The 22511-nt window shown below is 31.5% G+C and overlaps 1 protein-coding gene across 2 annotated transcripts in view; it reads right to left on the reverse strand.

The window, feature by feature from the left end:
* Window positions 1-22511, reverse strand: part of LOC145266312 (zinc finger SWIM domain-containing protein 8-like) — a 128780-nt gene that overhangs the window by 21662 nt on the left and 84607 nt on the right. Inside the window, exons 14-21 of one of the 2 annotated variants that reach the window (XM_080121869.1) lie at window positions 18408-18521; window positions 17432-17556; window positions 15032-15579; window positions 9514-9617; window positions 8847-9045; window positions 6916-6999; window positions 5531-5811; window positions 2283-2657 (exon numbers count right to left, since the gene is read on the reverse strand). In XM_080121869.1, coding sequence (XP_079977995.1) covers window positions 2283-2657; window positions 5531-5811; window positions 6916-6999; window positions 8847-9045; window positions 9514-9617; window positions 15032-15579; window positions 17432-17556; window positions 18408-18521 — 1830 coding nt within the window. Of the gene's footprint in view, window positions 1-2249; window positions 2658-5530; window positions 5812-6915; window positions 7000-8846; window positions 9046-9513; window positions 9618-15031; window positions 15580-17431; window positions 17557-18407; window positions 18522-22511 lie in introns of both variants that reach the window. The other variant, XM_080121868.1, reaches the window with a different exon arrangement.

Consider the following 22511-nt stretch of genomic DNA (forward strand, 5'->3'; position numbering starts at 1 on the left):
TTCACTTTCTTTTCCGCCTTCTCGTCACGGGTTCGAGTCTGCCTGCCTACTACCACTTTTTTTTTTTGCTCAACACACCTTCAAACACCCAGGCAACGCCAGGCACCCAGGCTAGTCTATTACCCAGTGTAGTATATAATAAATAGTGATATTTACAACTAGAAATAAAATAGATTTAATTCTCCAAAAATGCATACTAAAACATGGCACAGTGGTTAAAGTACTTGAAAAAAATCAATTGTAAAAGTGATAATTTCTTGAAAGTTTAATTCTCAGTGTGAAAAAAATAAAATTGCGAATTACTTGGGACTTCTATCCAGTCATGGCTGATGGAACAAGAGAATGCTACAACCATGAAGTAAATAAAAATTTCATTAAAAATCTATCCAAGTTCCCGAGATGCACCTGAAGAATGTTGGCGGTTACATCATGAAAATGACACTCGAGATGAGAACAGTAGTCTGAAAAATCCAAATAATATGAATCTGTTATATTGTAGAGTGGCAAACAAGACACAAATATAAAAATTTATAGGAGTATATATATATATATATATATATATATATATATATATAAAATAGATTTATTCCATTAGGTACAATAATAGAAGTCCATGTCAGGTAACAACAACTTGCAAGTGAGTTGACAAATTGCTAAGTGTTTACATTTCACGTCACAACTTCAACCGACTCCAATCAGTTTTGTTCTCGTTAAATATACATGAACCATTGGGTTAGGGTTTGAGCCACGGGATAAATTTCATTAGAAGAGAGCAGCCTCAAAAAGTTCCCTTGAATAATAGTGATGAAGTCAATTCAAGATCATATCTCCTGGTGTAATTCGTCTCCACAGTGATCAGTTAGAATACGAATTAGTAGAGGAGTCCAGCGCGTCTTCTGATCGCTTGTGACCCTCAATTGACGCGATCACATCTCCAAAGTTTGTCACTGATTCCGTTACTGACAATAGCGCAAAATCTTCAGAAGAATATTACTTTTACATTAGATTTTTCCAACTACTCTAACCACTGCGCCACGGATCGTTGCGGAAGGTTGAAAGTTCAATTCTCAAAGTGGGCAACCAAAAAATATAATTACAAATTATTTAGGACCTTTATCCGGTTATAGCTGATGGAACAAGAACATGCTACCCCAATGAAGTAAATAAAACGTTCTGTTCGAAATTCCATCCAAATTCCTAAGTTCGAGAGAAACATTCCAGAGTTCAACAAGATACACCTGAAGAAGGTCAGAGTTTGCATCAACCAAAACGTTGTGAAAATGACACTCAAGATGAGAATGGTAGTCCGAAGATTCCAAATAATATGAATAAGCAATCCTTATCTAAAAAATTCAGAAATGTTATTACGAGAATAAGAAAAATAGATTACGAGAATAAGAAAAATAGTCAGAATAATCCAAATTAAATTACGAGAATAAGAAAAATAGTCAGAATAATCCAAATTAAATTACGAGAATAAGAAAAATAGTCAGAATAATCCAAATTAAATTACGAGAATAAGAAAAATAGTCAGAATAATCCAAATTAAATTACGAGAATAAGAAAAATAGTCAGAATAATCCAAATTAAATTACGAGAATAAGAAAAATAGTCAGAATAATCCAAATTAAATTAAGAGAATAAGAAAAATAGTCAGAATGATCCAAATTAAATTACGAGAACAAGAAAAATAGTCAGAATGATCCAAATTAAATTACGAGAATAAGAAAAATAGTCAGAATGATCCAAATTAAATTACGAGAACAAGAAAAATAGTCAGAATGATCCAAATTAAATTACGAGAATAAGAAAAATAGTCAGAATAATCCAAATTAAATTACGAGAACAAGAAAAATAGTCAGAATAATCCAAATTAAATTACGAGAATAAGAAAAATAGTCAGAATAATCCAAATTAAATTACGAGAACAAGAAAAATAGTCAGAATGATCCAAATTAAATTACGAGAATAAGAAAAATAGTCAGAATGATCCAAATTAAATTACGAGAATAAGAAAAATAGTCAGAATAATCCAAATTAAATTACGAGAATAAGAAAAATAGTCAGAATGATCCAAATTAAATTACGAGAATAAGAAAAATAGTCAGAATGATCCAAATTAAATTACGAGAATAAGAAAAATAGTCAGAATGATCCAAATTAAATTATGGGTTGGATTAAAACAAAAAAAGTGCATAAACGAAAACAAAAAAAAACAATATAGGATGTAGATTTGTAGATGTACTTGCCAAGTAAGAGGAGAGTCGACTGTGCTTTCCTACCTTGTGTACCTCCACTGTTTCCAAGGTGGGCAGACTCTTCGGCCATTTTGTCCCATTGACGGGCAACTTCAAACAAAACTTCCGGGTAAACTCCTCCACCTTTGGCGGCACTTTCCACCGCAAGGCAGGCCTTCTCCAGCATTTCTTTACTATGCTCTTCACATTGGAGAAGGGCACGTTGCACTTCTGTCGGGTTTAGGGCATGGGCATGGGGTAAGCATGATAAGGCCAATTCAGAAGCTGCTTTCACCATCGTGGGGTCGCGACCACGAGAGGCACGGTCCGCAAGGGAGGCAACTTCTGGAGGAGTTAAATGACCTTCCCAAGTATCAATTAGAATGTTGATGGCAGCACTGCCAATTTCCATCGCTTGCCCTGAAACGAGAAAATGAATGAATTGAAAGCAAATGTGGGCATCCAGTTCACTTGAATAATCACGTACGCAAATTTTTATGAGCAAAGAAAGAAAGGCTTAATCTTAATGACAACTGATAATAATAAAAAAAAAAAAAAAAGAAAGGAAAGAATTGTCACGTATGCAAATTCAAATGTAATGGGCAACGTAGGAAGTGCTTAATCTTAATAACAAGCTGAGCATGCAAGGTCCCACCCCCAACAAGTGAAAAAATTTACTTTTACGATGACTAATGTTTGTGCAAAATTTTTTTAAAAAATCCAAAGTGTGGTTATTGAGAAAAGTGCGAATGGATGAACAGAAGTGAATTACTTGGTCCAATCACTCCTTTGCCAGTGGATCAACAACCAATATTAATAATAAAATAATAATAAAAAAATCAATTTTAATTTTTATAACCGAAAAAGCAGAAGCTTAATCTTGATTGATAATCTTAATAACCGATAATCTCTACTGTTATCGAAAAGTCACTGTGTGCGTGTGTGTGTGTGTGCATGAGTTCCTCATAGGTTCCAAAACGGCTGAGCCTATTTTTTGAAAATTTCACACAAAGCTAATTTATATGTCTGGCAGTGTTCTTAGATATGTTTTGTATAGAAATTCAGATATGTATCGAAAATTGAAAAAATCCAATCTTAAAAATAGTTTTTCTCTTACAGATAAAAAAAGAATTTTTACAGGGAATATTTTTACGTTATACCGGTTAAGGGAAATAATAAAATTTCAGCAAATCATTTCTTTAATAAAAAAAAAAAGACAGGTTTATTATAATCTAGAGATATAGCTTAGTGGTAGAGCATTCAACTACGGATCGAATGATCCAGTGTTCAAGCCCAAGTGTACCTCACTATTTTATTTTAATTTTTTTTTTTTATTAATGAGTTCAATTTACGATAAAAGGAGATGTATCATTTAAAATCACTGCAAATCATTTTTTCATTTACATATTTTAAAACAGTGTGACTTTTCCAGGGCATTCATCGTCAAGCCTAAATATTAGCTGACATGATATTGTAAATAAACACAGACGGAATTTGATGAATGACATTATCATTATTTTATTATTTATTATTTTTTTTTTTTGTGTGAATTAGTCCACCGGACAAATTATTCCTCGTAATATATAGCATTCAATAGAGGATTGATTCTATAATAATACATACGCAATCTGCATAAATTAAAATATCACGTTTAAGTGCATTGTACGACCGGGCAACGCCGGGCTGTCAGCTAGTAATAAAAAAGAAAAAAAGTGTATTGAGTGATGGGGAGGGAGTAAGTAATTTCATTTTAAGGTAAGGAAAAAAATGTAGAATTTAGTATATCGTTTGATTTCTTTTAAGAATTGTATTTTATTTGGGTTGATATTGTTGAATAGTTTTCTTATACATTTGTTGGCACTTGTACAGTTTAATCAACACATTAAAAAATGAAAATATCGAAAAAAAAAAAAAAAAAAAAAAAAAGGTTATATTGCACGTATCCATTATGGAATGAAGTTCTCCGAAAAAAAATTTCACTTAATTTCATCAAGTAGTTTTTTTTTTTTTTACACAGCGAAAAAACAATTTGTTATGATACCGAGCAAAAGGTTCGATTTTTAGGAAGAAAAGCTATTATTAAAGATGGGAAGGGAGTGTCGGCACTTTAAATTGAGTTATCTCCTTGTGGCGTGTTCACTAAATTTCATAACGTCTGCCTTCAACGCACTCTCATAAAAACGTGTTCACTTAATTTCACTTAATTTGATTGAGTAGTTTTTTTTTTTAAAACTATTCAATCAAATTAAGTAAAACTAGTAAAACTAACAAAAGATATAAAACTAACAAAAGATGTAAAACTAACAAAAGATATAAAACTAACAAAAGATGTAAAACTAACAAAAGATATAAAACTAACAAAAGATGTAAAACTAACAAAAAATGTAAAACTAGCAAAAGATATAAAACTAGCAAAAGATGTAAAACTAGCAAAAGATGTAAAACTAGCAAAAGATGTAAAACTAGCAAAAAATGTAAAACTAGCAAAAGATATAAAACTAGCAAAAGATATAAAACTAACAAAAGATGTAAAACTAGCAAAAGATGTAAAACTAGCAAAAGATGTAAAACTAGCAAAAAATGTAAAACTAGCAAAAGATATAAAACTAACAAAAGATATAAAACTAGCAAAAGATATAAAACTAACAAAAGATATAAAACTAGCAAAAGATATAAAACTAGCAAAAGATATAAAACTAGCAAAAGATATAAAACTAACAAAAGATGTAAAACTAACAAAAGATGTAAAACTAACAAAAGATGTAAAACTAACAAAAGATGTAAAACTAACAAAAGATATAAAACTAACAAAAGATATAAAACTAACAAAAGATGTAAAACTAACAAAAGATATAAAACTAACAAAAGATGTAAAACTAACAAAAGATATAAAACTAACAAAAGATGTAAAACTAGCAAAAGATATAAAACTAACAAAAGATGTAAAACTAACAAAAGATGTAAAACTAACAAAAGATATAAAACTAACAAAAGATGTAAAACTAACAAAAGATATAAAACTAACAAAAGATATAAAACTAACAAAAGATATAAAACTAACAAAAGATTTAACACTAGCAAAAGATATAAAACTAACAAAAGATGTAAAACTAACAAAAGATATAAAACTAACAAAAGATATAAAACTAACAAAAGATGTAAAACTAGCAAAAGATGTAAAACTAGCAAAAGATGTAAAACTAGCAAAAAATTTAAAACTAACAAAAGATGAAAAAAAGTAGTAAAAAAAAAAAAAAAAAAAAAAAAAAATTAGGAACTACATAAAGCGTTACCTGTAATCCAGGAGACATGCGAGGAGTATGTCCGTGACAACCAGTTGGGTGAGACACAATTGTGCAGCCCAAGTGCATAGAGTCCGATCTGGAATGCACATAAATGCAAATTACGGTGAGGGCCTGTTGGATTATTGTTGTTAGAGGGCTGTGTAAAAAGTGAAGTCGAACTATTCCCACCGGCCTTCGTGAGCACGTTCTTTGCAAGCTCAAACATAAAATGAGCAGAGGCTTCGCTGGGTTGATTTGGGGCCGTCGGAATGATTCTTTTGCCCTTATATCTGGAAATAAAAGATCAGCATTTGAAAATAAATTTTCATTTTGCAAAATCGATCTGATAGGGGTGGGACACACTCTTGGTGCTGATGCCAAAATTGGCAGCAATTTTTTCACAAGCACATGAACCTCGAGTATGAACAAAAAAAAAATGTTTAAATAAGATCATTTATTGCATATATCTTCAAAACGTCCAAAAATATACTTAAAAGTCTACATATTCTGATTTAGTAAGCCCTGGAGCAGGTTGTGACAAGAAAAAAAAAATTACTGTAATATTCATTCTTTTGGGAACATGAAGGATAGTAAACTTGGAAAAAAAAAATGTTCTTTGAGGCAAGAAAAAAAAAAAAGGGAAATAACTATGAATGGTATAAAATTTATTTCCTCTTGGACAAAATAAAATAATTCAAATTATAGAAGTTAAAAAACTAATAAAAATAGAGAGCACCGGTATAAAGAAGGTCCTTATTCATTGCCGAACATTGCTATGGACATTTGCTAAGTGGAAACTAAACGGTGACTTCACGCTCCCCAGAACAACCACATTTGGTCCTCACTGCCAGATATCTGATTCCATAAACATAAATTAATGCATCTTGTTTATCCCAACCAGAAAAAAAAATCTAAAAAACGCGAAACTATAAAAAATATAAAAATACATGAAACTGAAAAAATAAAAAACATGAAACTATAAAAAATATAAAATCATGGAACTAAAAACTATTTTAAAAAAACATGAAACTATAAAGTATAAAAAAAAACATGAAACTATAAAGTATAAAAAAAAAACATGAAACTATAAAGTATAAAAAAAAATATGAAACTAAAATATTAAAAAAAACGTGGAACTATAAAATATTAAAAAAAACAAAACATGAAACTATAAAAAAAATTTTTTAAACTATAAAAAAAATTTTTTTAAATACATGAAACTATAAAAAATTTTTTAAAAAATACATGAAACTATAAAAAATTTTTTAAAAAATACATGAAACTATAAAAAAAAATCTTAAAAAAGTATAAAACTAAAAAAAGATCCAAAAACAAAAAATTACACAAAAAAACAAAAAATGACAAAAAAAACAAAAAAAAAACACAAAACTTACCTCGTACTCTTCATATTTGGAGTTGCTGCTCGGGCATCAATAAGGAAATGCGAAGTAAATCGAGTTGAGTACGGGCTTGGTGGACTGGAAAACATTCAGAAAGAAACGACACATTTTATATTTTAAAAGGAAATTAACTTTACCTCCCTCACCTCTCGAATTAACTACGCAATCAAATATACAAAAATCATTTCATTAAAAAAAGGAAAAAGTTTAGCAAACAATTATAACACGATGAGTATCGAACCATTTTTATGAATGCTCTCTCTGCCAATGAATTCCGACTCAAACAGGTCAGAGTTTGCAGTTCTTACCTGTCAAAACCTTATATCCCGCAAAGAGGTTGGGTTTCCCTTCAATTTTTTCTTGTGAAGCATCTCCGTTGGTTTGGTCATGCCTATTGGAGTCAACGAGATGAATTCATTAAACAGTCATTAATCTGATTCCAATTCGGGGTTGGATGAAGCACTGTGGTGACCAACAGTGCAGAATCAGTTATCGGTCAAAAAATAGTTATGATGGGATCAAGATGGGCCATCACTTGCATCAGCATTGGTAATGTATCGCTGTGCTTAGTTCTCATTTGAGACTGAATTCATTAAAAGAAGACGCCTCAACCGACCTAAGGTGAATGCCGTCACAAGTATCTGCCTGTTTTCATACACACGATTACGTGTATGCACGTGATTAGAATTTATATAATAAATATGTTTATGAAAGTATAAAAATAAAATTATTGAAATCAAATAAAATTTCAATCATAAAAAAATGTATCCAATACATAATATTCCCAAAACAGTTTAAAAAATATTTTAAAAAATGTTTTCAACAATTTCTTTAAAAAAAAATAAAAATAATTTCAATAATCCTTAAGTCAGCAAAAACAAAAAGATAACAAGTGAAGCATGCATGGTCCCCCGTGAATGCACAGTGAATGAGGCATAAAAAAATGACTAAGTTCAGCATTTGCTTCCCTCCCCCCCATTTAGCCCCAAAAGTCAGAAATGAGCAAGAAAAAAGGAAGAAACACAGAAATAGAAAAAATAGAAAAAAGGAATAGAAAAAAAAATAGAAAAAAAGAAATAGAAAAAAAGAACTAGAAAAAAAGAAATAAAAAAAAAGAAATAGAAAAAAAGAAATAGAAAAAAAGAAATAGAAAAAAAGAAATAGAAAAAGAGAAGAAAGAAAAAGAAAAAGAAAAAAGAGAAAGAAAAAGAAACAGAAAGAAAGAGAAAGGGGGAAAAAAGAAAAAGGAAATAAAAAGGGAAAAGCAAAAAAAGAAAAACAGAAAGAAAGAGAATAAAAAAAGAAAAAAGAGAAAAAAGAAAAAAAGAGAAAAAAGAAAAAAAGAAAAAAGAAAAAAAGAGAAAAAAGAAAAAAAGAGAAAATGCTAAAAACATTGTACGTTCGTCTCATTCTGCTTTTGTGCCGCACGTCATTCAACTGTACATAAGACAATCAATTTTAAAACCCAAGACAAGTTGGGGAAAGACCTGACTGCATGTCTAAAACATACAGAAATCGATGCACAGTCACTCTCCAGTCTTGCGACCTGCGACCTCTGGGCCTTTTCTAGACCGACAACTGGGTTAAAAGAAACCTCATTTTGCGACTATAACAAGTGGGATGGAGGAGAGGCGGGGGTGGGGGGGATTTCAAGAAGAGCTGATACTTTCATGGATAATAAAAATCAATGCAAAAAATACTGTATTGACTCATGCCAGTTTCTTTGAATGGAGATAGCGGTACAATTTCTTGGAATGAGATGGGGAGAGGCAACTTTCTTGGAATGGGGGGGGGGGTAAATTTCTTGAAATGGGAGAATGGGGTATCTTTCTTAGATTAAGTAACAAAACTTTTGAAGAAATGCTTGTCTTCAATTTCCCAACTCATTTAACAACAAATGTAAAGTGTTCTAACAATAAACACACCTTTCGTTATCCCTAACTTTGTTGCCCCCAACAGCTGCTTTGTCTTCTGAGCTGCTTGAGCCGAGGGAGTCGCTGCTTTTCCCACTGCTGCCACTGTCACTACCTGGGCCTTGATGCTTAGACCAACCACGTCGAATCAATGTCGGAGAATTGTCACTGGATGTAGTTTCTGGAGCGCTACTATCAATGCTGGCCATTCCTGATAAAAAAAAAAAAAAAAATACAGATACAAAAGAAAAGAAAATAATCAACGCAGATTAAGTTGAAATAAAACATCGACAATATTTTTTTTCTTTTTTTTTTATTGTACAGACGTAGAAATAACTTGGCAAGTTGGTACTTGCCCAGAATCCTACCGCTATAAAAAAATAATTTGTATGCTGTATGTAAATGTGATGAAAAAAAAAAAAAATATCATATACCAAAAATCATGCAAACTGTTCAAATAACTTCATTTGTAAAAAAACAAAAATGTATTTTTAAGCTAATGCTTCCCCCGCCCCATGTTAAGAATGGCTTTCTAAAATCTTGAGGTGAAGTTGCAATGTTTTTGCCATTTGCCAAGACAAGCAATCTTTACACAAACAATTTTTCCCTTTCTGATATAATCGTAACATGCAACATTTTTACATAGATTTTAAAACACACCAAAAAAAAGAAAAGTTACCTTGTGATGGCTTTTTCCTTAATGTCATGCAACGTATTCGAGCTTCAAGAGCCTTCAGATCATTTCCATCTTCTTCTAACGCAGAGCTGTCTGTATCTTTGCCACTAAGAAAAGAAAAGCAGGAAAACTTTATCTTATCGTTACTATCTTGACTTGATGTGACATTCACCCAAGATTCTCCCATACAAACGAGGAAGAGAGAAAAAAAAACAAAATTGAAGAAAAAAATGGAAGAGAAATAAAATCAAGGCAAATAGTGATTTAAAAAAAAAAAAAAAAATGGAAGAAAAAAATGGAAGAGAAATAAAATCTAGGCAAATAGTGATTTAAAAAAAAAAAAAAAAATTGAAGAAAAAAATGGAAGAGAAATAAAATCTAGGCAAATAGTGATTAAAAAAAAAAATTGAAGAAAAAAATGTAAGAGAAATAAAATCTAGACAAATAGTGATTTAAAAAAAAAAAAATTGAAGAAAAAAATTGAAGAGAAATAAAATCTAGGCAAATAGTGATTAAAAAAAAAAAAAAAAATTGAAGAAAAAAATGGAAGAGAAATAAAATCTAGGCAAATAGTGATTAAAAAAAAAAAATTGAAGAAAAAAATGGAAGAGAAAAAATCTAGGCAAATAGTGATTAAAAAAAAAAAAAAAAAAAATTTAAGAAAAAAATGGAAGAGAAATAAAATCTAGGCAAATAGTGATTAAAAAAAAAAAAAAAAAAAAAATTGAAGAAAAAAATGGAAGAGAAATAAAATCTAGGCAAATAGTGATTAAAAAAAAAAAAAAAATTGAAGAAAAAAATGGAAGAGAAATAAAATCTAGGCAAATAGTGATTAAAAAAAAAAAAAAAAATTGAAGAAAAAAATGGAAGAGAAATAAAATCTAGGCAAATAGTGATTTAAAAAAAAAAAAAAAAAATTGAAGAAAAAAATGGAAGAGAAATAAAATCTAGGCAAATAGTGATTTAAAAAAAAAAAATGGAAGAAAAAAATGGAAGAGAAATAAAATCTAAGCAAATAGTGATTAAAAAAAAAAAAAAAAAAAAAAAAAAAAAAAAAAAAATGGTGCTTTACTAGAATTACACTTATTAAAAAAAAAATACAAAAATCTTTGATGTACATACTCATCACAGGATGAAGAGGTCATATTCTACAATTTATGTAAATTGATCAAATAGTTTTAGTTTTTTTTTTTTTTTTTTTAAGAAAATCAAATTTTATGATTTTTACAGAGTAAATAATTTTTGGCAGTCATAGTACAGTCTGTATATTTTTGTAATCGAATTGAAATATCCGCCCTTGAATTTTAACACATTGTAAAAAAAAAAAAAAAAAAATGAAGCTCTTCATTTTGGCTGCCATAAAACTTGATTTTCTTGTAAAAAAAAAAAAAAAAAAAAATTACTTGATCAATTTACATCATTTTTGGATTATGACAACTTTTTTGTAACATACATCATAAAGATTTTTCCAAAAAAAAAAAATATATATATATATATATATATATATATATATGTATATATATTTTTTTTCGAATCAAATTCTAAATGGGAACTAAAAATATAAAAACGTAAGACTAACAATTTGGCAGAAATCAGCTTTTTAGTCACGTGCAAGCGACTATAACTCCGTAACACTTTTGTGCTTGGCCTTTTTGGTTAAGATCAAAGGTCTGTTGTTAATAGATGCTGTTCTTAGCTTTTTAAGCTTTTCTTGGCCTTTTAGCCAAGATCAAAGTCTAGTATCTTTCCGGCAGATACTGCAAACAAAGACCATATGTGGGGGTAGGCCCACATATAAGACCTTGGTCAATATAGGTGCAACCCTTCATACCAATTGTCACTATCCAGCTCCCCTAGTCCTCGGGGAGCTGGTCCCCATTTCCCCTTCATTCCTTACATTAAAAATCGGCCTTGTGCCTAATTTGCTCATTGGGGGAGCAAATAAATACCCTTTTCTTGGCGTTTTGGCCAAGATCAAAGTGTAGTATCTGTTCCAGCAGATACTGCAAGCAAAGACCATATGTGGGGGCAATCCCACATAAAAGACCTTGGTCAATGTAGGGGAACCCTTCATACCAAGTGTCACTATCTAACTCCCCTACTCCCCGGGGAGGTGGTCTCCATTATTTTCCCTTCACTCCTCACATTAAAAATCAGCCTTGTGCCTAATTTGCTCGGTGGGAGAGCAAATAAATACCCTTTTCTTGGCCTTTTGACCAAGATCAAAGTGTAGTATCTGTCTTACTACATGTTGTACTTATGTTTGTAACTTTGTGATATAAAGTGGGGGATAACTTTTCTGTATTAATTTAATGTAAAATGATCACCCACTTTACAACCAGTCAGTCTCAAAGCCATTCAAGTCATTCTCCAGATCATTCAAGTTGTTTTTGAAGGATTCCAGTCATTTTTTAAGCATTCAAGTCATTCTTAAGGTCATTCAATTCATCCTTAATTCCATTAAAGTCATTCTAAGTTATTTACTTTTTATTTATTTAAGTCATTTCAGCCAATTTTTCGGTCATTTTAGTTTATCTTTAAGAATTTCATGTCAATCCTACATTCACGCATTCATTCATTACACGAGAGCATGCGACTAATGGCTATCGGCCTTGTTCTTATTTCAAAGCAGAAACTAACACCTACGGAAGGTTCTCAGTGGAAATCTTTTTTCTGGATTAAAAAACATGGAAGACCACTTAAAAAAGTGGAGAATGATTACAATACCTGGGATTGGATTGAGGTAGGCAGTTTGAGTAGGTGATAGGGTTAGGAAGAAAAGTGGACAGAATAAAAAAAAAAAAATCCTTTTAATAAAAAAAAAATTGGCTAGAAAAGATAGATTTTGGGATGCTAAAAGATGAACAGTTTCCCCAAAAATAACGATTTGTTGATACCGATCAAAAGGTAGTCATGTTTCGATTTTTAGGAAGAAAAGCTAGTATTAAAGATGGGGAGGGAGTGTCAGCGCTTTAAACTGAGTTATCTCCCCATAGCGCGTTCAAAATATTCAAAGATGGCTACCTTCATTGCGCTCTCATAAAAACGTTTTTTCCGCTGTAAAAAAAAAAAAAAAAAAAAAAAAAAAAAAAAATACTTGATCAAATTAAGTGAAATTTTTTTTTTTCGAAGATCTTCAGTCCATAACAGATACGTATAATATAACTTTTTTTCAATATTTTCATTTTTTTAATGTCTTGATTAAACTGTACAAGTACAAAAAAAAAAAAAAAAAAAAAAACATAGTTGCCTCTTGCTTAATTATGGATGGCTCTATGTTCGAAAAGTTATTTAAAAAAGATTTTTTTTAATGAACTTCAACTAGAGTGTCCAAAAAGTCACTGAAGGATTTTGAACTTATTTTGATTCTTTATTTGATATTTTTTTTCTGTAATTTTAACACAAGCTGATTAAGAGATTGGGAATTTCTTTTTTAAAAATACAAAATTCAAACAATCTTTATTTCTGAAAAATAATGTCTTTTTAATGTTGCCCATTTTCAACTTCGCATATTATCTCTCGCTATGGCAATGTCAAATGGACACCACATTCCTCAGATTTGACTAACACCGACTTTTTCTTGTGAGGATATCTTAAAGGAAGAGTATGTTAACAAACCCTAAATCCTGTAAGAATTCAAGGAAAAAATCAGGAACGAAATAAGGGAGTTAAATCGCAATCCAGATATTCTGCAATCTGTCATGAATAATGTTTAGGAAAGAGCACAAATATACGTAGCTGAAAATAGGTAACATTTTTTTTTTTTTTTTTTTTTTTTTACAAAGGCGTCACCACATTATCAAGGCCCAGAGGCCACTCAAGGATAAGGGTTAAAGAGTGTACAGTAGAAATTGGTCAATATAGTAATCATTAGTAATGAAATTTTGGTAAATTTAATAACTTATATGGAACGGCTCATCAAGAACTTATTTACTTTAGACTTGAACACAACCATATTGTAGTCAGCCGGAAAGCAGGAAAACGGAAGACAATTCCACAGGCATGCAGTTCTAAGAAAGAAGCTTTGTTCATGGAATCTATGTTTAGGTTTAGGCACAGATAAAGAGTGGGGGAAATTATTGATAGTGTTTACAGCTAGACGAGTGTTTCTTGTGAAAATTTGGCGAGGGGGGACCATAGACTGAAGCTCAGTTGAACACTTTCCATGAAAATAACGATACATCAGAGACAAACTCGCAACATCTCTTCTGTGAGATAGAGGTTGCAAGGAGGAGAAAAGGACATCTCCTACGAGGCTACGAAGTCTATTTTGAACTCTATCAAGGCAGGACATTTAAAAGACATTTTTATTTTTCATAAATAAAGATAACTTGAATTTTGCATTTTTCTTTCTTTTTTTTTTTAATTTGCCAATGTCTTGGTCAGATTGTGTTAAAATTACAGAAAGATATCATCAAATAAAAAGAATCTATTGAAGTTTAAAACCGTTCAGTGACATTTTGGACACCCTATACAAACCCTAAGTCCGAGAATGGAGGAAGTTTGACATTTGGATTTAGAATCAGTGGTAGACCAAGTCATTTTTGTAATAACTTTTCAGGTATGAACCCTAACTCCCTCAACAGTTAAGCGAAGTCTAACCACCTATTTTTTCCTTCATGCAACATAAAAGTCAGTTTTGTAATAAAATTTTTTAAAAATAAATAAAAAATAACGGAAATTTAACCACGCTAAAAGTATACAGGTTGGTAGATAATTAAATTCTACCGCATTTGATGTAAGTTATTAGTTATTGTTATTTTTTTAAAAACTAGCAGGGAAACCTGACGTTGCCCAGAATCGAATGAGAACCAATGAATGTTTCACACTCCCTTATTTTTATTGTCATCAAAATGAGTGAAATTGACCATTTTTCAATCAAATCGATTGGTTGCCTAATTGGGGATCTATCATGGTGCACTGGGAGGAAGCTTCACATGCCTTCCCACAGTAGTTTAGTCCACAATACATTGCAATTTACATTACACCGTAGAGAACCTACTGTTGATTTTATCAAATTATTCTTACGTATAAAGGCTTGGATTAAAGTTTAAAATGCAAAAGTTAACCATCATGCTTCAATTGTGCTCTAAACAAATATTCATTTTGAACACACCCCAGTCATATCACGGAATCGGCTTGTGTGTAAATAAAACTTCTTAAATGCACTTGTGATGTTAGGCTGTATAAGGATGTTATGTTAACTTTGGTCAAAATCGCCTGTTCCTTCTTTCATCAAATTATATCGATTATCGATACTTATCGAAAATGTTCTGATACAAAATCTATCTAAGAACACTGCCAGATAAATAAAGAATATTTGTGTGAAATTTCATAAAAATCGGCCCAACTGTTTCTGAGTCCATAGGAAACGAACTTATATGCACACATGCACACAAAGTTCTTTTTAGATAATAGTAGAGATTTCTCGACTGTTAACTATTCTGTACCTTTGCCACGTATGTGAAAAGATACTGTTGCTGTGAGCATGTAGTTTTGGACCGAAAGAGCACATACGCACCTATTATATTTGAGGGAATACATAGTTTTTGGTCTGGCGCCATTACTGTGGTTGCTTGATGCAATCTGTCCCTGCTCCAAATTAAGATAGTCCAGTCTCTGAGGAGGAGGAGAATTCTGCCAGCAACTTTGGTCAGCAGGGTCTCCAGCCACAGAGCCAGAAGATCCGGTCAACATGGTGGACTGCGGCAAATCCAGTCGTCCAACAATAGAGGCTGGGTGGTTACCAATCGAAGCAGATGTGGACGTCGCAATAGATGTCAAGCTAATGCTTGGGGCTGTAGCGCCCTCTTCTTCCTTGCCATGTCGCTGGACTGATGATGAGGAAGATGATGATGATGCTTGATGGGTTGATGATGATGACGACGACGACTTGCTGCTGACTGTTGGGTCGCTGTTCGAACTGAAACCGGCTCGACGTAAGGCTGCTTCAGCAGCAGCGCTACCAGCTGTCGACTGGTGACTCCCAGATTTACTGGACAGGTAAGTTGACAAACTTGGGGCTTTGTACATCTGGTGGATCTCTTTATCGAGTAACTTATCCATCACCTGAAAAAAAAAAAAAATCACAAATAAAAATTTAAAAAAAATGATTGCCTGTTATTTTGAATTCAACTTAATAAAAAAAAAAAAAAATTCTTTTTACACACTCAACAACTGGTAAGAAACTGCACAATGCTTCTAAGACAAAAATGAAAAACAACAGACCCAATACAGATCTCTGATGTGCTTCTATTTTAACATTTAAGCTGTCACTAAATGGGACGTTAATTCTAACACAAGTTGAGATGTTTATTTATTTCACTTGATCTCTAATCTGCGACTTATGTGTGTATGTGTATGTGTGTATATATATATATATATATATATATATATATATATGTATGTATATGTGTGTGTATATATATATATATATATATATGTATGTATATGTGTGTGTGTATATATATATATATATATACACACACACTCGTGAACAAAAAAAAAAAAAAAATGGACCACACAAATTTTATACACTTTATTGCACTAAAAGCTATATTGAACAAAGAACAATTAAACAAAGAAACTTAAACGAGACTAATAACACAGAACAAGACATTTACTTTAATAAATGCTTAGGATGGAATCGCATTCCCTTTTGATTTCTTTAAAAGATCAATCCTTTTAGACATGCTCTCAACCAAAGTGGAACACTGTGAAGATTCGATGCTATTCCATTCGTTTTGCACAGCTTCCCACAGTTTGCCATTATTCGAAAAGGTTCTTCCATCCAATGCATGAGATATTATGGACCAAATATTCTCGATTGGGTTTAAATCAGGGCTTTGACATGGCTAAAATATCACATTAATTGAATTAACAGAAAACCATTTTCTGTGACTTTAGTAGAGTGTGCAGGGATATTATGGTGTTGAAAAATAATGTTCTGAGATATTCCCAGCTTCTAGATACTTGGTGACAGTCCTGTTTCTAATATTCAAATGTATTCCTTTGCATTGATTGACTTCTCACATCTAATAAGTTCCCTATACCATTATCTCTCCATTCCCGTGTTTAACTGTCGTTTTTATGCAACTTGGTGAAAATCTTTGTTCAGTTCTTCGATGGGAGCATCAGGAGCATCAATAACAAAACAAAATCTTGATTCATCTGACTAGAAAACATTCCTGAACCAGTCTGTATCTTTCTTGCCAAAATACAAGAAAAATTTCTTTCTATCATTGATGTTCTTCTTAGATAAAAATGGCTTCTTTGCACACCTTTTAGAAGAAAATCCAATTTCTTTCATTCGTCTAGATATTGTATATCTAGAAAGAGAATTTCCAGCCCCTGTTTTGAATTCTTTGCTATGGTCAACCTAAGTTTTCTTTCAATTATTTAAAATAGTTAATTTAAGCCTGTGGTCGTCCTTTAAAGTGAATGCTCTAGGGCGACCAGATCCAGATTTCCCTTTTACCAAGCGTTCGACTTCAAACCTTCGACCAATTCACTTCACTACAGAAAAAAGATGTTTTCTTTTCTTAAAATATCAAAAATCTGCTTGTAACTCATTTTGGACTGTCTTAATCCTGCAATTCGGTTTTTTATATCCTCGCCTTAACGTTTTTAGGGTTAATTTTTTCAATTATTATTATATGCTATAATAACAATGATCTGCAAAATAGAAATTTTCAGTTAAAATTAACAAAAATTCATGGAAAAATATTGAAAAATCGATTTCTTCCTTCTTTCACTCTTGGCCCAATTTTTTTTGCTCATGAGTGTATATGTGTTGGTTCGTGCATTTCTTCTATTGCTGAGTGGAGGAAATGAAGTCCGTTTTATTAAAACAGCAAATGAGAACAGGCTTTTCATTTGATAAAAAAAAAATGGTTCCCAAATATAGAGAAGCGCCAATTACCTTGCTAAGTTTGGCCTGGTCGTCTTTATAATGAACCAACATGGTGATGGCAAGATCTCCACGTTGTCTCCTTGTTCCTTCGCAAAGAAGTGGATGTTCCGCTTCGGAAACATTGGCTTTCAATCCTAAAATGGTCAAAATAAATTTAAGATCAAATAAAATTATTGCATCGATTTTTTTTTTTTTTTTTTACAAAGGATTCATCACTTATAAAGGCCCGAGAGCCACCCAAGGATAAAGGTTAATGAGTGTACAATGGTCAAGGGGAATATGTCAGTCATCGTTAGTAGTGGAAATTTGATAAATTAGATTACTTAAGAGGATGGCTCATCAAGAATTTGTTTACGTTGGACTTGAACAACCATATTGTAGTCAGTTGGAAAGCACGCAAACGGAAGAGAGTTCCACAGGCGTGCACTTCTAAGAAAGAAGCTGTGTTCATGGAATCTACGTTTAGATTTAGGCACAAATAAAGAGTGGAGGAAATTATTGATAGTGGTTTCAGATAGACGTGTGCTTTTCGTGGAAGTCAGGACAGTTTTTTGGGGGGGTACTAATATTGGATGTTATTTTCACAATGTTTCGGTATAATGCAACTTTGACCCTCTTCAGGGGAATTTTGAAATCAGTAATGACTGGGTACAAATCTAGTATGAATTTTAGGAGGCTTAAACCCATTATTTGTTTCTAGATGTGAACATCATTACGTTTTTGCAATGAAAAAAGATTCAGTGAAAAAGAAACAAATTATTTTTATATTCGATAGTTTTCATAATTTTTGGGTGAGGATAACTATTTTTGCCCAATCCGTACGCATTCTATACTTGGAATGCGATTTTCATCTGTGCCCCCCTACTGTATAAGCACTGACAACAGTAGACCGACTAATCCATACCATAAATTCTCATCTAAAAAAATTCTCAACCATAGCAAGCACTGTGTGTGGAACAAGGACAACAATATGGAGGATTCTTACCCAAAGCAGCTACAGCTCCCTCAAATGCTAACTTTTCATAACTGGGCATTCGTGCAATCATCAAAATCGAAGACCTATTCGGGGATTTGCCGCCATTACCACAAGCAGGACTAACTGAAAACAAAAAGAATATCAACCATTTTCTATCATTCTTTCATATGCCATCATTTCGGTAAATTACTTTTTACAGCATATCTTTTTTAATCTTTTATTTCACTGTAGATAGTAAAAAAAAAAAAAAATGATAAAGAAAATGACATTAAGAATTTTGCACAAACAGACATTAAAATAAGATTAAATAGCAACACAGAAAAAAAAATCTTAATAGAAAACCCAAAATAGAATGAATAAATTCATTAATAAATTAATTAAAACTTGATTTTCATGATGACACAGGATTGATTTAACATTTGGCATTATCACTTCCATTAGAATTAAAACAGTAACTGATCTGTTCATTTGCTAAAATTAAATCAAATAAATTAATATATAAAAAGAAACACACACACACACACACACACAATGACAATAATAATAGTATTGAAAATAAACAAACATTATGCATCAGCATATACAATACTTAAAATGTAGACTAATTTTAAGACCTATTTCTGCTTGACAGGTTTCGTCTTTACATTTTTTTTTTTTTTTTTTTACACAACATTCTCTTGGTACCTTTCTTTTTGAAGAGAATTAGTGAACATTGAGTTTAGCTAAATACAAAAACTAGAGAATTCTAATTGTAACAAAAGGGAGGTAATTATTTTCTGAACATTTTGAAAATCATTTGCTAAAATTAAATAAAATAATAAAATAATAAATATATATGGAAAAAAAAAAAAAAAAAAATTTATATATACACTAGAACTCCGGGGGATACGTTTTTTTTTCAGGTTACGATGTAGAATACAATGTTTTTCCGCCCCTTGGTTACGGTATTTGCCCCGCCTTACGGTGTTATTTATAATGTTATTTGATTATATACATGTGTATTATATACTGTACTGTATTTTGTTACTAATTTTTTAATATGTACTGTATAAAATTTTGCTTAGGCCCTTGGCCATATGGCAATTTCACCTTACGATCCTAACTCCGGACCAGATTAATGCTGTATCCTGAGATTCTACTGTATAATATAAGAATATAGCCAGCAACAATTGTAGGTTTTTAAGACTTACCATTTTTTAATATTTCTGAATATTTTTATGTTTCGAGCCTTGTTTTAGCTCTCTTTAGATATTATTTTAGTCAAGTTTTTTTTGTTGAGAGTTTATGGAATTTTTCTTTGGAAAACATTTTAGTTTTGCTAGCACGAATGTGTTTTTGAAGGGAGTACCGATATGAGACTTTCTGCCCCCCATGGGGTAGGTTTAAAAAATATGATAAAAGTCTTAAAAACCTACAATTGTTGATGGCTACACCCTTAAATGTACGTTTTTTTTCTCTCGTTGGAACCACATACCCATTACTTTATAAATATATATATAAAAAAAGAATAATAATGACAATGATAATAGTGTTGAAAATAAATAAACAAACATTATGCATCAGTATATACAAATAACACTTAGAATGCAGATCTAATTTTAAGTCCTATTTCTGCTTGACAGCCCAACTAATCAATTCCAGTTCCATTTTTACAAAAATTTCCATTTTTTTTTACATTCTTTTGTTTTATTTCTTTTTGAAAAAGACATGCTATTCTCGAAATATTGAAGACTTCCATCATCCCAGTTATTTCAAACAGTAAATCCATATTCACTGTTTTTTATTTGTGATTGTTTTATGATGGAAAATAAACAGATAAACAAATACGAGAACTTTGTTTATCTATTTTTGTTCACTTCAACAATCAGTTCCCTACATTACTATTCTGATATTCTTATATTCTTATATTCTGATATTCTGATATTCTTATATTCCTCCATATATATAGAAATTAACTGTCTTTTATCAAATCATTTTGACCTACATAACAGAAAGGGCCAATTGTCTACACAAAGGTTATATTGTAAGTATCAAGTTTTGACCTGGTTATTATCTTCTATATATATAAAAGCCAAACGTCTGTGTGTATGTATGTATGTTTGTTTGTAACGCTAAAACTTTTGAAAGACGGAACAAAACTTGACAAATTTGGTATCATATCGAAGCCCCATCACCCGGATGACAAATATCGAAATTTCACGTCAAACGGACCACTAGAAGTCGGTCAACTGATCAGTTATCTTTGAGGGGGGGGGGGCCCAAAAAACCTGTCATTATCTATATATATAAAAGACAAATGTTTGTTTGTAACGCTAAAACTTGAGATGAAAGATTCCTCTCCCCTAAGAATAAAACATATGTTCAATATCTGCTTTTTTTTTCATTGTTTATACGGTCCCGAGCAACGCCGGGTAGCCCTGCTAGTAGTACCTAAAACTTGACTTTAATCATCAAACAAAATCTATTATATACTAGCGCAACCTGTGGAAATTCTAAAGCAGTATCTTTTTTTTTTTTTTTTACACAGTGATCACCACTCATCAAGGCCCGGAAGCCACTCAGGGATAAGGGTTATTGCAAGTACATTACGTTAGTGTGGAGATTTGATTAAGTGTTTACTTAAGGGAGCGGTTGATTAGGAATTTGTTAACATTGGACTTGAAGACATCCAAGTTGTAGTCCGGTGGGAAGCAGGCAGACGAAACAGAGTTCCACAGGCGTGCAGTTCTAAGAAAGAAGCACCTTTCATATGAAATCTATTCCTGCTGGGCATTCTGTTGACGTTCAGCATGTATGGAACCCCCATGGTATTATTGTAGCCGTTTATTTTAAACTGTAAAAGTATTTATCTAAGTAATCTGGTTACTGTAGTGTCAGAATATATCTGGTTATTATGGTTTATCTCTAATATCCTTACAGGAGTCGTGACATATTTTCGTTGTATGGACCCCCGGCGCGAATGGAAACCTCATGATATATTATTATACCATCTTTGGACAGAACAAATACTACCCTTGGATCCTAGCCAGTAAACCAATTAAATATGATGTTTTATTTTGTCCAGATTTCGTATATATTGTTATTATGGCTGTGACAACAGCATATTCTTTTCATTGTTTTGACCCTCGAGTATATATCTTATGTTTTTATATAGATTGATGTGGTTCTCGGTTGATTAACTGTGTCAGATATATACTCAAGGGTCAAAACAATGAAAAGAATATGCTGTTGTCATAGCCCTACTGATTAAATATGATGGAATTTAGCTTCTTTTTTTTTATCACTTTTCTAGCAATTTTCTCAACTTGACAAGCAATTTTTTTTTGGCATCTGCCAATAAATTGTGTGGAATCGAGCGCGATCTGTAGAGAACCGGTGGATATATATTATATATATCCCCCAGTCGTACAAAATAGGAAAAATGAATTGAATTGAGAAAGGAATGAACAACGCGTTTATTGAATTAAACGAACTAATTGACACCTAAGTGCTTTTACTTGAAATGTACAAGCACCATTTTGGCAAGGTTTTAGAATAAGGTCGTAAATTATTAAAAAAAAAAAACTTTAAAATTAACTCTTAACTGAGAAACTCTTTTTGCCACATAAGGTTTCAATGACGGGTTAAAGCAAAGAACACCTATTTCTCATTCGACGTTCCTTCTGTAAATATTTCTCCTATTTTATATCGCCATCATTTGAAAGTCTCTGAAGTGCAGCCAAATATTTGGACAATATCTTTTTTAGTTTTTTGTCTGCAAACCATGCATACTGTGTAAAAGAAAAATATAGGCATTAGTCAAAATAAAAATAAATAAAATACTTATGACTGCAAACTAACTTTTTTCCTTTAGTCATTGAGATACAGCCAACCAATATTTATACTCTACATCTGAAAATATATTTTCATTGAGCTTGTTATTTGAAACAATTTGGATGATATTATAAGGGGTATTTACCTAAAAAAAAAAAAAAAAAAAAAAAAAAATGTTTTATATAAAACCAGGTGTGTGTGTGTGTAATATATATATATATATATACTAGCATTTCAGCCCGGCGTTGCCCGGGTGTTTGGAGGTGTATGCTGAGCAAAAAAAAAAAAAAGAGTAAATTT

This window comes from Euprymna scolopes, chromosome 41 (genome assembly GCF_053919585.1).
Source record: "Euprymna scolopes isolate OS-2025 chromosome 41, ASM5391958v1, whole genome shotgun sequence".
Lineage (NCBI taxonomy): Eukaryota > Metazoa > Mollusca > Cephalopoda > Sepiida > Sepiolidae > Euprymna > Euprymna scolopes.